We start from the raw sequence: 18,496 nt of genomic DNA, 5'->3' as shown, positions 1-18,496 counted from the left end.
CAGATTACTGGTAAGAAGTCGGCAGAACGTTAGCAGTATATCGTTATTCACATCTGCTTGACACGAAAAATACATAGAGTATCACCTATTTCAAATCAAAATATGACCATTTTGATAACCATATATGTTTCAAATATACGAAATGCGCTGTAATTTATTTTAGAAAAAAGGCAAAGGCGGTTTGTTGAAAGGATAGATAGCTTGAGTACTTCCGCTGACCGCGCGAGTTACACACATCCTCTCTTTCAAGCGTTTGTTTCTGGCCCATGACTGAAGCCCCGTTTACACTACCCTCGATTTATTGGCACGGCACGGCTAAAATTGGTACCCGTGCCCATTTCATCTGTGTCCGGCCTTTGTTTTGGTAGCCTGACCGCTAGTAAAATTGGGCACGGGTACCCATTTTAACCGTGCCGTGTCAAATTGACTGTAGTGTAAACGGGGCTTGAATTACGTTGATTCAGGGTTAATTTTTACTTCTTGAGCAAAACACTAATTTTATTGAAAGTCCTTTCTCTTGGGCTGGAATTACTGCTAAAAACTAATCAGGTTATTAGATTGCAGGAAATACATATCAGTTATTTCAAAATGAATCAAATCGCATCCCTTTTTGCAAATGAAATTGCAATATTTGGCATAATTCGGTATACCGAATATAGTTGAGTATTCTGGAAATATAATTAAGATGAGGTCTCAAAACAATCTTAACTCGTTCTTTCCGTTCGACCGACCAGTTACAAGTGTTAAAAACTGAAGTGTATTTATAATAAATTTACTAGGTAATAGAGAGGCACAATGCCAGGCAAGTACCTTGGTCAAAATTACAATTCGTAACTCTTTTTTGTCATAAATATACATGGAAATACAGAAATTTTACTGAATTACTGTGGTGGATTTAGCGTCAGTATACAATCAAAATATAATCGCACATATTTACTGATTTAGAGAAATATTAGCTTAAAGGTTTTTAAAATCATTCCATTGGTAGATTTGTGTTCTTAAACATTCTTTGGAAATTGATATCAAGCATCGTTTAACTGTTCTGTACCAATTCATTTTGACTGTACCGCTACTTCACCACTGTTGAACTAACCAATAACCCCTGTATTCAAAAAGCTCACTCACACTCACACTGAATTTTTATTACTGATCAAAGATCTAACGTGAAACACTAAAAATGAAGCTCGTATATTAGAGTGAAAATATTGCCATGCAAACGTTTTGAAAAGTTGAAATCTCCCACAGTCCCACTCAACGAGTTTGAATGTGAGTAAGCTTTTAGAATACAGGCGTTAGTCTTGCATGGATAATCATTAACTTAAACATAGTAATCAAATTTGTAAGATTGAATATATACACACATATGATTGAATATATACACACCGAATGGATGCAATGTTTGCCATGACTTTTGAAGCTACAACCGCAATTGTTTGCATTACTCTAAAGGTTACTGGGTCAGTAAAGTAATGTTCGTAATCGAAGTTTGTCCTGATTTGTGCTGACAACGGTCAAAAAAATATACAAATGGATCCACCAGAAGATTATTTCATAAACTCTCGATAAGTAACATGTGATGGACCAATTTTGGACCAACTGTCATGAAATGTACATGAAGACTGTTCTTAGGGAGAGTGATTGATTAGTCGACACTGATTTCCATCACTCCACTATTATAGTAAGTGCAAGGCTTGAGTTTTCCTAAAATCTCTTCATCCAGCGACCCATTCTTATATTCGAAACAATTTAATTGCAACATCCAGTGTGGCAAATCTTTCTTCTTGGTTCCAACGAGTATTCCAACGAATTTATCCGAGGCCAAACAATTTTCTCCCAGTTTATTCCTTATCAATGATATTTCATTAGAGCAGCGTTGATCATTATATGATAACTTCTCCTTCTGATTTTTCTCTGAGTGGAATAAGTTACACACTTTTAAATATTCTGAGGTAATAACGATGATAATCTTTTCAGCCTCCAGTAAACGTGCTTCACTCCATGCTTGTGGGTTAGTTTTGGTGAAGAGAATATCTATCACCGCGTTAATCTTCTTAGTTTTAAGCCATCTCGCCAAATTTTTTATTTCACTTTTGTTGTCCATGTGGTAGGAAACATAGTGTGGAGCACCTAGTGTCAAAGACGCATACAGTTACAATAGTCAAAGACGCATACAGTTACGAGAGTCAAAGACGCATACAGTTACGAGAGTCAAAGACGCATACAGTTACGAGAGTCAAAGACGCATACAGTTACGAGAGTCAAAGACGCATACAGTTACGAGAGTCAAAGACGCATACAGTTACGAGAGTCAAAGACGCATACAGTTATACGAGAGTCAAAGACGCATACAGTTACGAGAGTCAAAGACGCATACAGTTACGAGAGTCAAAGACGCATACAGTTACGAGAGTCAAAGACGCATACAGTTACGAGAGTCAAAGACGCATACAGTTACGAGAGTCAAAGACGCATACAGTTACGAGAGACAAAGACGCATACAGTTACGAGAGTCAAAGACGCATACAGTTACGAGAGTCAAAGACGCATACAGTTACGAGAGTCAAAGACGCATACAGTTACGAGAGTCAAAGACGCATACAGTTACGAGAGTCAAAGACGCATACAGTTACGTGAGTCAAAGACGCATACAGTTACGAGAGTCAAAGACGCATACAGTTACGAGAGTCAAAGACGCATACCGTTACGAGAGTCAAAGACGCATACAGTACGAGAGACAAAGACGCATACCGTTACGAGAGTCAAAGACGCATACAGTTACGAGAGTCAAAGACGCATACAGTTACGAGAGTCAAAGACGCATACAGTTATACGAGAGTCAAAGACGCATACAGTTACGAGAGTCAAAGACGCATACAGTTACGAGAGTCAAAGACGCATACAGTTACAGCACACGAGTACAGTTAAACGTAAACGCAATGAACGAATAATAATGATTTATAGTTATAACAATTATTTCCGCTGGAAAGAACATGCTAAAATAAACACAACTGCAAACTTTCGTTGCAGTGTCGAAATTATATATAATTATATAGTTTTAAATTAAATATAATTATATTATAAATTTTTCACTACGTGCTAAAAAATATCACATGCTGATTATTGTGAATAGGTTAATTATAAAATGGTAGCTCTGTCAAACGCACAGTGATTGCTTCTGAAGATTTAGCTATTTCGTTTGTTCAATACATCCATTGTATAAAACTAGGGATCCAAGGATAGTGCAAAGTTTTAGCTATAATGCAAATGCTGTTATACTTGTGAAAGTCGAGAGTCGAGAGTATAAAGTCGAGAGTCGAAAGTATCAGGTCGAGAGTCCTAAAAATCCCAATTTTCGCACACAAGGGGTATTTCTACTTATATATTACGTTTATTTTTACTAATATTACACTGCAGTTTACCGGCTTGTGAATTGACGCTTCATGTTTCAACTTCCGAGGTAAAATATTACTGTGATGCGTATTATATTATCAATATATTTCATCTATTATCGAGAAAACAAAAGCTACGGTAAGGTGTGCGTCTAGCTCAATTTTTACGTACATCATTATTTTGCGAGTTGTGCTTTTGAGGAATATAGCTCAAACAAACAACCCGTTCTCGCCTGAACTGAAGTATTAAATAAATGATGTAAACATTTTATAATAAAATATTTCTGAGAAGAATCCCACAAGATACTTTCAAATTGCACTATACTGTATAAAGCTTAAAGTAAATAAACCTTGCATGATTTACATAACCGATGCGTGAATCGATCACTTGTCCTGACAGCACGAAAATATAATCAAACATACTCAAATTACATTACTATAGTCGCGATATTATATATGGATATCAACCATACCAATATAATTAGCCTTGAATGCCTACTGTGTGGATCCACAGTTTTCATTTTGAAGCATTTTTTATGACAGTAAAATTGGTTTGTGCATAGGCGTACAGTACGCGGACTTTTAAAATGTGGTCGCGCAGATGAAACATGGTCTAACGTAATTAATGTAATAGTTACTTTGCCCTTCTTTTGGACTGATTGGACGCCTGTATATATTCAAAACCGATCCGTCTATTTACATAACCATATGCGCGCAATCGCACTATAGCCTACCTAAATAAAATACAAAGCACTAAATAAATAAAGCTCTATGAAGTTGTGCTGTAAGAAAACGAACTAAATAATATTAGCACCTAATTGTCAACATTTTAGCGTGAATTAACTGCAATACGTAAAATACAAAACAATCCTATGCTTCATGAAGTTTGTGTTGTCTAGCACTCTATTCAATGAAGTATATGATCTAAATAAATCGCGCAGTGTAATATTCGATGCGTGTGTTTATAACACGATGCGTGCATCAATGGATCAGTTCAAATATAGTGTTTATTACGTGTAGTAATAGTGCATGTCGTGTAGCACCTTAGCATACCATTTTTAACCTGATAATACTGATCGGCACTTGCTAGTAATATCGCCATTTGCTTCAGATTTGTACATTTTAAACAGAACTGTCTCGCTCCATTGTTTCTCTATAACAAATAGTAATTATTAAGCACTGTTATGGTTAAAAAATTTTTAACCTCCATAGTCAATTATACAGCAGTATCAATTGCTATCAACACATGTTAGATTCGTGAAGTACATTATCAAAATAAGTCGTGTATATTATGTTATGCGTGTAGTTAAAATACGATAGTGGATGTGGACGTATTCTTTCTTGGTTCTGCGTTTAATGAGTTCACAAATTCTCGAACATTTGCTCGCTTTTCGCTTAAAATATTTCAAAACAACACTTCGTCGCTCCATCGCTCCTTATTGTATTTTGCGCTTCTGAATATTAATCGCGGCCTTATGCGCATTAATGCGCTGTTCAAGATGAAATCGCGTGTACCGGGGGGAACAACACACATATCATCGTAACGAATGTTATAAAATTTACAATAACCACAGTAATTCTTTCATATTTTGTTTAAATTGGAAAATGCTAAAAGAATATACAAATCAAAAAACTATATACTTGATCAAACAAACTTCCTGATACCCACCCACATAGGATCAAAGATGACAAACAAAAAACACTCCGCCCCCCGGAGTTTACACTATGACTGACTGACTGACTGTCTGATGTGAATTTTCGCCACTCACCACAATACTGCAAAGTTTCACAGAAACTTTGCACTAAAAACAAAAGACATTTATTTCGACAAGAAATATCATGGATCAACGACACAATCAAGCCATGAACACGTGGATGGACGGCATGCGCGTGGACGCTGATGTAAAAAGTTTTAAAAAAACCGTACGATTGTTAAATTGCGATGATTTGCTGGGGCAAACCTGAGCAATGACGACGAACGATATTGTGAAACAGATTTCAAAAACCTGAGCAACCTAGAGTTTCCAGGTACATGCGAAACAACCAGACAACTCTCTGCCTGAGGGCAATTTAAATTCTAATCCTGATTGCACATCCTCAAAGTACAACTAATAAAATACCGACTTTTTAAAGACGGGAAACTTTGGAATCTTTTCTGCGAAGCACATGAGAATAATCAACGTTATTTGTAAATGACATTAAGCATCTTACCTTTATCGTGGGTCTCATACGAACGTATGATCTTATTAACACTTGATCTTCTTTTGTAAAATAGAAGAAGAAGGACGAGAATGGCGATAGCAATACAAGTAATAACAATCGAGAAAACCAGCTTATTCACGACAGGCTCTATACAAAATAAGGTCAATGATAATTAAAAAAGAATTTGACGCTAGCAGTAGTTTAAAACTCGTTTATTTGCATACTATTATCAGTTAGTTTTCGCTGTCAACAGGTTTAATCCATAAAAGTATTTGGCGTAGTCAGTATTTATATTTTTGTGAGTGTTCAAAATTATTCTTACTATCAGAAGCGTTGTTTTTTTTGCCAGGTCGTGGTACCTCGTTTTTGAAAGTCGCTGAATACAATAAAAATTGAAAACAGTTATTAAAAGTATAATTGTGTTTACGGCAGGCACAGTAGGTAACCATGTGTTGAGTTGAAGGCTATTTCAGTGGCTATTTTTGTTGAGTTTTGCCAAGGGGCCTCGATCATTACCTCATGTTCTAACGTCAGCTGAAGGTTAAATTTGATTATTCATACCGTGAGTGGTTTTTGCTGAATTTGTTTCCGACTTCATGTTCTTGTCTGTAGATGTGCCTGGTCAAAACAAAATTAAAAACCTATATTAGGTTTTACCTTAAAAACAGATATTATGTTATTATTGTTTTTACAGGTGATAGGATTGTAGCATACGAGCAGGGCCGTTGCTAGAAGCTTAATTGCATGGGAGGGGTTATGTTCATATATTCATGTTTGTACCACCGTAAAAAACAATAGCAAACAAAAGAAATCAGTTGGGCACAGTGGTCGGACATAAGACGAATATATGAATATGCACACATAGCCCCCCCCCCTAGCCACGACCCTGCACTCGACAGTTGTGCACTATCACTAGTTAAGCGAAATATCTCGCGAGGCATGCACAATTGTCGCCAGGTTTCTCTCGACACTCATAATATTTGTGAGGAATTCATTTCGCGAGCCATGTCAATTGGCATTTGTCGCCATTTTCATGCCCTACTTCAAATGTGCCGATCACAATAAATATAAGAGATGAGAGGCTAGACTGTGATCATTCTCTTTGATGCAAAAGGGAAACTCTGGACCTAAGGAGGTAACCCTGAAGTATGTTTGTCCAGTTTCATACATTGCGGTCAGTGTTACTACATATACTTGTGGGCTGTTTTAGCTTTAAATTTAGCTGTTTATTCCTCCATGACAAAAGCCCTATACAAATGAACTGTGTTTTCACCTGACTCGTACCTTTATTGCTCTCTGTTGGATTTGTTTTTGTTGTATTGGTGTAATTGTTGAAGGGTGGATCTACCAATACAAAAAATGAAAGAATATTTTTAGTTAAAGACGGACGTCTGAAAAAGTAAACTGAGAACTATCTATGAAGACAGTGGCGGCATTCAACCATGTAATAAAACGCGTATCAACTGATTGAGGACGTAGTCATTAAAATGATCTATAATATTCCGTCTTTACAGAAGATCTTATTAAAGCAAAATGTCAGAGATCAGAAACCTGAGCAGCTTGGAGGCTCGAATGTGCGATGAGTAAACGTTCCTCCTTCAGTCATTGGCAGTGGTAATATCTGAAAAATATAATTTGCTGTGTATTAATTAATATTAAGGGAGTTTGGCAAACCTCACTTTTTCGCCCATTTAGAAAAAAATTTCGAGTTTTTTTGGACATACTCGAAAAGATTTCGACTATTACGCTCAAGCAAACTACGCCATTGGCATACAAATCGCATTTGAAGCATAAAAAATGCAGGCGGCTTTCCAAGAATCACATAACAGAAAAATCATTATGCATAATTTTTATTACGTACCGAGATACCCAGCTTTTCTTTGCCATCCCATCCTTTTGACGCGTCTATGATATACGATGTTACGTTCTAAAAAAGGAATAAAAATTTTCGTATATTCACTGGTTTCATCTGCATGATGATTCACTGTGACACTACTCGACTTTTAGCACTGTTCTGGGTTTCCTGTTGCGATTGTTTCAAATAATTTTGTCACAAAAAGTGAAATCTGGTAATTAATCTGTCATTATTATACACTCTTGTCATTTTGCATGGTGAATAACTACAGGGTGTACCAAAAAAAACCGAAAACTATTGAAATCACTCATTATTGTTAAAATTTGAATGCCGTGTTCACGAATTTTAGCCCGTGGGGATTTAATGCAACTTATAAAACGCTAAATACGAAAATATTGAAATTGTGAATATGATTAAATTTAAATTAGCCTTGTTATTGCTTCGAAAGTAAGTGGTACAGCTGACCGCGGAACAACGAGTGTTTATTGTGATATTATCCCAACAGAGGCTTAGGCATTCAAGCTCTAACAATTACATTGTTATGAGTGATTTCAATTGTTTTCGGTTTTTTTGAGACACCCTGTGTATTAATGTTAGTTTGTTGGTATACCACGTATATATTCAAAGCCTTTCATTAACAAACATGCCTTAAAGACCCATGTCGGGGCATTTGCAGAAAAGACTAATAAAATTTAATTCAACATCTAAAGCGCTGGTTAAAAGTCTATACAATACATAATTGCATACCTTATCTGCGATTTGATCGCAGAAAGTGCCCCAGGTAGCAGTGTCCCAAATAATATAATAGCCAGTACACTCATCTCTCCCAGCTACAATAAAGATTAAATCATTGAATGTAAAATTTACATTTAAATTAGTTCTTATTTATTTGGAATAAAAGGCGTCGGATCTTATAGTGTGAAACGGACCTCTAATCAAAAGACACCTTTTTATATTGTTATCATCATCCATTATGAGGTTTAATAATGACTACCGGAATTAGCTTATATATAACGGATTTGGATCTCTTATGTTAAAATTTTACCATGTTATATAACAGCTGTTTACGTACGTTCAGGTGTCGGTATTCCCCAAGTGATAGCCGCTGCTCCTGAATTCTTATCTTCCGTACATTTCGCAGTCCAGTTAAGGCTTCCCGCACTAATTAAAAATCCATTTGTAGACGTTGGCCATGGCGTGCGGAATCCTTTAAATGTATTGGCAAAAGATTGAATTTTTTAAAATCCATACTATAGAAATATGCTACACCCATGGATACTGTTTCCATACTATATATCCGTAGTATAAAAATGGCATTATATAGTATTGATATTATACATTTCCATAACATGGATTTTGAAAAACATTTCAATGTTTGCATCAAATAACAACTGCCTAAAATAGACGAAACGACGTTTCGACCCAGAGGACCTTCGTCAGAAGAATTAGTATGAAAATAAAAAAGAGAGCACACGTTTCAATGGGGGGTGGGGACGTGATAAGAAGAGACACATGGAGAAAAATCAAAATAAAATTGGAATATCATTACGTTGCCAAAGAGACGCCAAACCGTGCCCTTGGAGATCCTTCTGGGTAAAAGATCCAATTAGATCTCTATAAGGGTAAAGTTTTATTTACACCAACCGTATTGACAGACCAATGCCTAATTGTTGACTATTTTTATCCGTATATAATCAGGCGTCTCTTTGCCAGCGTATTAAACGAAATTCTTGGTAACCGTATAACTGAGTTAGTCATACTAAATCTCCTGACAAAGGTCTTTTTCTAGAAGCGTCGAGAAGTGTTTTTTCCCATTTTATAGGCAGTTGTTCTATACGAGATTATAATTAAATGCAAAGTTGTTGTAGATGCTCCAGCCTGCTCCCTGGTTATAGTGGAACGTTATTAGATGCTATACATATTATATACCGTCTTTAGTATCTTGCACGTTGTTCTGTCTACTAGAATATACCGATTATGAACGCGTTGCGGCGAAAGTCATATTGCGATACAAAACATTTTATAACAAGCAGTTAGCCATGACTTTATTAGAGACAGGACAGACACTCTCTGATACGATACAAGATCTTCAACTTACGGTATGAAGACAACGGTCGTTTAGTTGAGGTCACTTGCTTCACAGCTTGTGTCTAGAATATAATAGTGGGTGAAAAATATGCAAATTTAGTATTTACAGTAGTATTTTCATATAAATAAATTTCTTAAATTTCTCAAGTAAATTTCTTAATAAAATGAACTTTGACTTACACTTTTTTGTGTTGTGTTGACACCTCTTCTTACTCTAAATTCTAAAGGTGTCATAAGAATTATTTCATATATATCGAATTGGGTACATGAAAGCTATGTAGGTATATAGGTATATAGGTATATAGGTATATAGGTATATAGGTATATAGGTATATAGGTATATAGGTATATAGGCATATAGGTATATAGGTATATAGGTATATAGGTATATAGGTATATAGGTATATAGGTATATAGGTATATAGGTATATAGGTATATAGGTATATAGGTATATAGGTATATAGGTATATAGGTATATAGGTATATAGGTATATAGGTATATAGGTATATAGGTATGTGGATATTGTTTTGCCAAATGTTGTAAAATGTAAGTGGTAAGAAAAATAAATAGAACACAACAATAAGGGTAAATATATTGAAATCGTTTTGCAAAATGTTGCAAAATGCTAGTTGTACGAAAAATAAATAGAACACAACAATATTACTAAATATATGAAAATTGTTTTGCCAAATTGTTGTAAAATGTAACTGTTTTCTCTCTTCACCTGTGGTTGATTAATTTCATTTAACTGGCTTCAATATGAAACACGCATACTCGGTATAGCTGGAGCGACTTTCCAGGAAAGATGTTGAATAATTAGGTTTATTATATGGCTTTTCTATTCTTGGCCAAGATCCTCTATTCTGATTGCTTGTCGAGCGGTCACCGTTATAGGTCCGTAAAAACCAATATCCGGACCGTTGTCCGAATACTTCGCATCTGGACCAGTGACCGGGATGTCTCATGTAGTTCAGCCATATAATAAACAGATTATTGACCTCGCTTGTTCGATCTGTACTGCGAAATACAGTACCGATATCAGACCGATATTTCACATGCAGTACAGACCACAAGCTCGGTCAAAAATCAGTTAATATGTGCGTGCATGGTAAATTTACCTCTGAGAGTGCTTCTGCTTTCTCCACATAATTTTAACCTTTGTTTGGTTGCCTGCATGGAATATCAAAAACAGTGGAATGACCATACTATAGAATTTTTCTTATTAGTACAATGTGCAGTCATGAGATAATTTAAATTGTAAAGAAGCGCTTGCAAGATAGAAAAATTTTAAACTAGGATATAGCCAGGCGGAAAGCGAATTCGAAATTCACGGCCGAGAATATATAAAGCTAGTGTGGCTTTAAAATCAAATGTGCAACAAATCGGTTTATTTTTTACTTCAATTATTTGTTACTATTTGTTATTTGCCTAATCTGGATTTAACCAAATTTTAGTGGTATATAGATTTAATGTCTATTCTATTATGTTCCTAAATTTTAAAACTTAATCCGAATAATTTTAAAATACGGAATTGGCATTTTTTGTTTTACACGCAAAAAATTGATGCGATTTCTTGAAAGCTATTTTCCCACGCAGACGGGCATGAAGAAATTAGCTGATAGCTCACGTTCTCGGTAAGTTCGTTTTGAACTTAAATTTTACCGTGTGCAAGCTTCAAGTTTTCTGTGCAAGTTAGATTTTGTTGAGCATTTATAAATCTTTTTGCTCACCAAATTTGAAGTCTATAAGTATTGAGAATTGCGATGAAGTACCGGGTGGCGCAAAAAAATGTTCCCCCTCTTAGACTTATCGTAATTAAAAAACTAATACAGATATCTTATTCAAATAAAGTTTGTTGAACGCTGTGATGTCTAACTTAAATTTTGATATATGTCTTGAACAATTCTGTAAAATATTAGGCGAGATCGAGCCGTTTAAAATAAAGGTGCATTTTTTGACGAAGCGAATAACATGACTAAATATCGCGACTCAACTAAGTTATTTTCAACTTCCACGATAGGCGTTCTTTAAAGCGTTTTTTATGTTGTCTTTGCATGGTTAAAGATTCTTAGATTAAAGTATTCGAAGTATAAGTGTATTTGATGTTAAGATAATACTGTTCATCGTTCGAACAAGGAGTTGCAATGCACAAGGGAACGAAAGCAAAGGAGCTTGCCCGCTTTGTTATAAACATGCCTCGTTTAACGATACAGCAACGAGTTTGGATTTGTTTGGAATATGCGAGGACTAATAATGCAAGAGAAGTTTTTCGTCGATGGCAAAATCATTGGAATAATATTCCATCTCCGAGCATAAAAACAGTGAGGATTTGCCAGACAAAGCTATCAATATTTGTTCTTACTGCTGCGTGCTGTTTTCATTCTATTTTAGAACATTTTTTGCTTCTCCCAGAAACGCTATATACCTTGAGTTTAAACGCCTATATCTTGGCTAATATTGTATAGAAATGTACAAGGCTTACATTAAAATTTAAGTTAAACACCACTCCACTCAATAGACGTTACTTGAAAATGATATCATTTTTAGTTTTTAAATTAAATTAAGTCAAAGAGGAGGAACATTTTTTTGCGCCACCCGGTATATACCCGAATTCCCGCACTGTCATGTTACACGATGCAGTTTCTCTTGCAACTTGCAATACAATCTACTTTTAAAAGATGTAAATAGCTGCATGTAAGTTTATAGTCTTCAAAATGTGATGTGTAAGAAACGTCCTTAGGGAGTTAACGCGGTTTCGTATAGTTGCCAAATTTAGATCTCTCAAAAGTAACATGGTATTGCAAGTTGCATGAAAAATTGCTCCGTGTAACAGGGCCTCAAAGGAAATCCAGTTCTCTAGGTTTACGCTACTATATATTAACATGAAAATGAGGCTCTACCCGGCTGCGCATGCGCAAATTGCTGTTCGCTTCGTCTGTAATGATTGCGTGACTCATACATTGACATACCAGTATAATCATGAAATTGATCAATAAACACGAAGACAGGTATTGTTTTGGTGCTTGGGTCTTTTGAGAAGAAATTAAATATTCAAAACGTATCGGATATCAAGATTAAATGCATGACACCAGTATTTTTAAACACAATTTATACTCCGCCATATTTGCAAAGATATACGAATCTCGTTCCACATTTCGATGATAAAACGGCAGGAAAACGCGGCTAAAAGAAGGAGCGGAAACAGTGGTGTCGACAACACTATGAATCAGTCGAATTATGAATCGTTGACGCGTGATGATCAGGGGCCAGATGTATGAAACCCGAATAGCGCTATCCACCTACATAATAGTGATTTTTTCAACCGTTTTAAAAATGCTCGAAAAGCGAAAAAATTTTATCTTTGGGACCAAAAATCATAAAAGAGGATCCTCGATTTAGGAATACTAAGATTTAATCAAAGTTATAGCAAACAACGGGCGATTTTAAAAATCACTATCCGTTGGATAGCGCTATCCGGCTTTCATACAACCGACCCCAGATGTGGTGAAAGTTGATCAAATCTGCACATGATACTGGCTGAATATACTGCATTCTTTTTTATGCCCAAGATACTGCACAAAATTCTTCATTCCCAATTTTTCATATCCCAGAAGATGAAACCTGAAATGACCTGTGTGCATGTCCTTTGCCCCATCCCTTCTTTTCAATTCACCAGCAATACGAACCCGGGTACACGGAGCTGTTCTCCGCCCTAGTGTTCCTCCTCTTAAAACGACTATGAAGTCAACGAGAATGTACTATCTTCTGCATGGTAACGACACAAATACAGCACTGTCCAGAAATAACCTAACAAAAACCGCGCTTAACCTACAATCCCATGCAAATATAATATGTGCCACCTTAAGTTTTCAATGTTGATCCCCCTTCCCCCTATCTCAATGTTGTATTTTAACATGTAATGAAGACTAACACCTCGAATAGTGAAAACCATAACTACCCAACATTGAAACAGGGTGCGGGAGTATGTAGTGACTCTTTAATTTTGCATAAGATTGTAGGTCACACATCGCGGTTGAACCGACGTCGAACCGCGGTGAGACGGAGGTTTAACCTGGGCCTAAATCGATCTGACAGCCATATTTTAAGATGTTTTCGATATGATTATTGTGTTGTCGTTCTCAACCGTTCACAACATTCCGTTCGGAAGCGAACGACATTCGCGATCGTATTTTTTCGCTTGCAGTCGTCTGCAGTTTCTATCGATCGACCGTAACGAACCGCAACCGCAGTGTTAGGTCATTTCTGGACAGTACTGTACTTTCATATATTACGTTCCTTCTTCCATCGTATGTATCACTAGTGTTTCATTTTGACTACTCCCTCACTTTTTCTCAAAAAACAAAAGTATTTTTCTAGAGACATCGCATTATTCTCTACCCTGACTCAAGGTAATACGACGTGTGCCTGAGCCCTGTAATGCTTGGTAAATCTTACGTTCGACTAATTTAGCCACTAAGCTTTTTTTAAACATCAAAAAAGTTTAATTAGTAAAACGTTCTTGCATTGCCCAGCCTTGCTCTGTCATACAAAGTAAACTAAAATCTTAGCCCCCACCCTCCCCCAAATGTTCAATTTCATGGCGCCGGCCGTGCCTGCTTCTGTCCCGTTGATATCATTGAGTGGCGTAAAAACCTTTCCTTGAGATAACTGCAGAGAAAGTAATCTCTGGTCGTTTAATCTGGGGGGCAATGTGATGTTGTCACAGGATACAAACATTCCTTTTTAAAGACGAGTGGACCAATAATTGAATCATTTCTTCAGACGCTCATCCAAACAGTCAGTTTAATCCTCTTATTGCGCCAGGCAATCATGAAATCAGGTGGCCGGCCTCTTTTGGTGCGAATGGCGGTATACTGCATGAATTAGACTAGAATTTAACTATTTAAACTGTTTAAATTAAACTATAATTTACTTCCCCATTCGTTCATACAAACCGCCTATCACTAATCACAAAATTTTCCAAAAGCAAAGTCAACTTAGTTGTATATCGAATGCAAATTTGTTAAAGATGCCAATGCAAATGCAGTCTCGTGGATGTTGATTTAGCAGGAAGCCCAACACGGGATCTTCAAAATGGGATTAAAATTAAGCTTAAAAATTATAATTTACGCGTTTTTTTATAGTGTCTCCGTGGAATGTGTCTCCGAATTTTTTTTAGTAAGATATTTGAAGTACTGCATGTATTGTCTATTTTGACTACTTGAAGGGATAAATTTTTTATAAGATAAAAAAGCTATTTAAATCTTATATTTCAACAACAGAGATTAACGCGTTCCTACCTATTGCCATTTCAAACACATGCGTGATACGTGATTCAAACACGAGTTGTTTTAGATTCAAAACTGATTACAAATATTTATACATATGCAACTTTCCTTGCAACTTGCAATTTTGCAATTATATTTTTAGGGATGTTTGCAAAATGCTCAGATCGAAAAAGTTATCGACCGTAAAAAATCTGTTCTTAATCGTACTTGTCAACTTTAGATGCCTCAGGAGTGGAATTGCATTGCAAATTGCAAGGAAACTCGCATAGTATAACAGCGCCTCAACATTTTCGCTTGACGATTGAAGAATGCAACAAATTGAAGGATGCAAGAAATTAAACATGACAAATATTAAATCGTTCAGCTCACTTAACAACAAAAAGATGAATAAATTAATACATTAAACGTGAAAAATGATATTTACAGGGGAAATGAGACGAACAGCGTGGCAGCAGCGTGCTAAGACCTAAGTGCATGTTGCATGGGTGAACATGTGTAAAATATTAGGAAATTTAAGAGCAACTAAATCTATACAACGCGGGCGTGACATAAACACAGACGCTAGTGTTAGCAAATCTAGTTTTAATTAGTTTTTCACACGATTCTGACTTTGTTTACCAAAAGGAGTTTACAGTTTTTATTCTTGTTTTGAAACTGTGGAAATAACAACAGTACTACTTCGTGTCCGCGGCGTTCCTTTGCATGGTGCATTGGTTAAGCCCCCTGTTATATTTACACTCGGAAAATAAAGAGACTTTTCTTAGGAAGTTTTGAAATCCGATAAGTACCATGTGGCATGTCATATCACATATTTTGGGAGAGGATTTGACGGAAATTTGAGTCAAGATATAACATAAAAAAGCGAACTGAGTCAATACCAATGCAAGGTTTGACTGCATGCTACCATCAGATGTTGCATCTTTGTTGATACAGAGCTAGAAATATTAGAACTGACGCCTCTAATGATATATGACTGTCTAAAATATGATAAATTTGACAGCTAGATCCCACTACTCAGCAGCCAATAACACTAAAATATGGTATCTTTATACCGCTGGTATTTTCGAAAGCTCACCGACCCTCGAGTATGCCACCGAGGTTACATTCTTTACTGTTAGGTTGTAGACGCATAAGCCTTTCCTCAATCAATGGTAAGGCTGGTTAAATATCTAAAATTCCCTCAGTATGGACAATATACCATCTATGAGTAGCTATACGGGGACTTTGATCTCAAATTCTAAGGCGAGAATGAGACATTGAGAAATAAATTTACGCGCACGTGCCCCTACAGCTTACACAGTCGTATCTTTGGGTCATTATCTATAGGCCACTACAAGCCCGTGCACGTTTTTCGGAAATTTTATCGACAAGTTTACAGGAACACAACAATAAGACCAAATATTCGTAACTTTGTCGATCAAATATCGATCAAGTCATGCGTTTCTTGTAATTTGTGACCAGACAAAGCTTTTGCCGCCTTGCTCAACAGTAAAGTCAAATGTCAATAGCTTAATAACTGAAACTAAGTTAAATGCATCTGATATATCAAAACCGGGAAAAAGTTATTGAAGTCTTACCATATTCGAAGCAAGGGTAGCATTACCTTGGCTAAAACTCTATACGCTCAATATGCAACATAATAAGGCTTTAAATGTTATGATTCTAACTTCTAAGCAGACGTCGACGACGCTAACCGAAGTATTGTGTGTAAGTTTTGTGTTTGGATTTACAAATCAAACTTACCAATACTAAAAAGCCACAGAACTTAAAGATTTATCAAAGGCATACCTTTTGACTTATGGTTTCACATAAACGATCGTAGCTCTCCGAGTAGGTTCTTCCAGATCGGATCTCGTAGACCAAACACAAGACCGCCAACAGGCGAATATTCAAAATAGCAGACATTTAATATTCCGCTTATGTGAACGCGTCCAGCTGAAGGGTCGTAAAAAGATTATGGCGTCTGTGCATGAAATCAGTTGCCTCTGTCGAACTACGCGTCCATCTGCTCGAATTGAAAGTTATTTCTTATCTCCCCAAGCAGATATAAACATAGCGCCAGTTGTAGTAGCGAGCAAAATGCCACAAGGTGTTTGCGAAAGTGTCACATTTCACGAGATTAAACATGAAAAATGCATGCTATGTCAGTAAACTATTCATGTCAGATCATGTTTATATCAACCTTTTTCCATTAATGCAAGCATTTTGAATTTTTTGTATATATTTTTTGTTTCTCCCCGACGATCTAAATAACAACTTTATATGCATTAAATTTTCAATGTTTCAACGCTTTAATTTGTAGCTGGAAAAGATACAAGATATGATTAAATGATAATTTCTAACACAATGCGGAACCATCAGTTTGCAATTGAAAACTGAGTCAAAGCTGAATCAGTGATTATAATTGTATACATGCATGCATGCGTAAGGTATATATCAAGCTCTGCAGGATACTGATACTCAAATACATACAAAAAAATGCTATTAATAAAATGGCCAGTTTTTGGCCTGATAAAAAAGGTCTCATCTGCTCTTCTCACGATGGGCGCCAACATGTTAAATGCAAAACGGAGGAAGTCTATTGAAAAGACAGCTTTTTAAGTGTTTACTCGCTTGTGCAAACACATTTACTGACATTATTATAATACTCAACCTGCACTGACATTAAAACCTTGAAAGGCTTCAATTTTTTGGCAAGTACAAGCAAACTGTAGATCACTAGCGTTCCTATCCCTAAGCTTTCAGCTGTTTATTTTTTAATCGCAGGAATATAAGGAGTAAGATACTCGCTTCATATGTCTACTCTAGCGCTAATATACTAGAATACTTCAATACTTTCCTGGTCTGACCTTACTCTTGACGAAAGACTATACTGCATAAACGGCAGCCTGCCTATGGCAGTCAATAAAACCTCTCCTGAGAGCAGTCACTGTGTAATCCGCTTTACTCTTGTCCTATCAAAATTCATGCAATCCTTTTTAGACTATTTAAATAAACTCCATTTACGGCTTAGCTGAGAAATTATGGTTTGGAACTCTGAAGCGTGTCATGATTGGGCCTGAACCTCACCCGGTTTAGGGAGTCTCTGATAGGAACCGTTTAGTTTAGTTTAGGTATGAAATAATGCAAATTTTATTCATTTTTGTTGACTAAGACGCGAATGCATTCCATGCACACTTGTTCTATTAAATTGCAGCGATTAAAAAGACCGTTCACCAATGTATATTTCCTCACGCATCCGGGTTGTAATTATAGAAATCCTGAATTAGACTGAAATTAAAAAAGTCATAGCGCTCTGTCACTAAGCTTAGACAGTCTGATTCACAGCAGACCACGGTCAAGGTTAGCACCTGACGTAATATCAGCATGTTCAAATATGTCATGCTGTTTATTTTAACCTCCTCGTGGTACTGATGCGCTCCTGTATACTATAAAAAATTATAAATAAATATTTCTATTCGTCTAAGGCCTGTTTCAGGGTTTCTGGAAGAACGCAACCTCGTTGTTTTCCTAGAGATACAGTAGTCCTAAGTTTACCTAGAAATACGATTTTCACATTACTGCAGAGTTTTAATAGCTGATCGCTAAGCGCCAAGCAAATAATTTTTGTTCCTATTCATAATTGTCGGGTTTCTACTCGACCGCATAAGATTGAGGTAAAGTAGAAAATTA

The 18,496-nt window shown here is 36.2% G+C and overlaps 1 protein-coding gene across 1 annotated transcript; it reads right to left on the bottom strand.

Annotated features, from left to right (window-relative positions):
* Positions 1 to 749: 749 nt before the first annotated feature.
* On the bottom strand, positions 750 to 16,920 carry LOC114534157. Its single transcript, XM_028555708.1, has 13 exons — positions 16,613 to 16,920; positions 10,655 to 10,706; positions 9,715 to 9,755; positions 9,545 to 9,596; positions 8,519 to 8,653; positions 8,194 to 8,276; positions 7,453 to 7,518; positions 7,143 to 7,212; positions 6,876 to 6,935; positions 6,153 to 6,209; positions 5,914 to 5,967; positions 5,601 to 5,738; positions 750 to 2,127 (listed from the first exon to the last, which is right to left on the bottom strand). Exons 1-13 carry the CDS (start codon positions 16,727 to 16,729, stop codon positions 1,643 to 1,645), a joined length of 1,410 nt encoding a protein of 469 aa, XP_028411509.1. The 5' UTR covers positions 16,730 to 16,920; the 3' UTR covers positions 750 to 1,642.
* Between the last annotated feature and the right edge of the window lie 1,576 nt (positions 16,921 to 18,496).

The sequence above is a fragment of the Dendronephthya gigantea genome, unplaced genomic scaffold, assembly GCF_004324835.1.
Source record: "Dendronephthya gigantea isolate DGI-Jeju-01 unplaced genomic scaffold, DenGig_1.0 000097F, whole genome shotgun sequence".
NCBI lineage: Eukaryota > Metazoa > Cnidaria > Anthozoa > Malacalcyonacea > Nephtheidae > Dendronephthya > Dendronephthya gigantea.
This window is presented reverse-complemented; position numbering and strand designations above follow the sequence as displayed.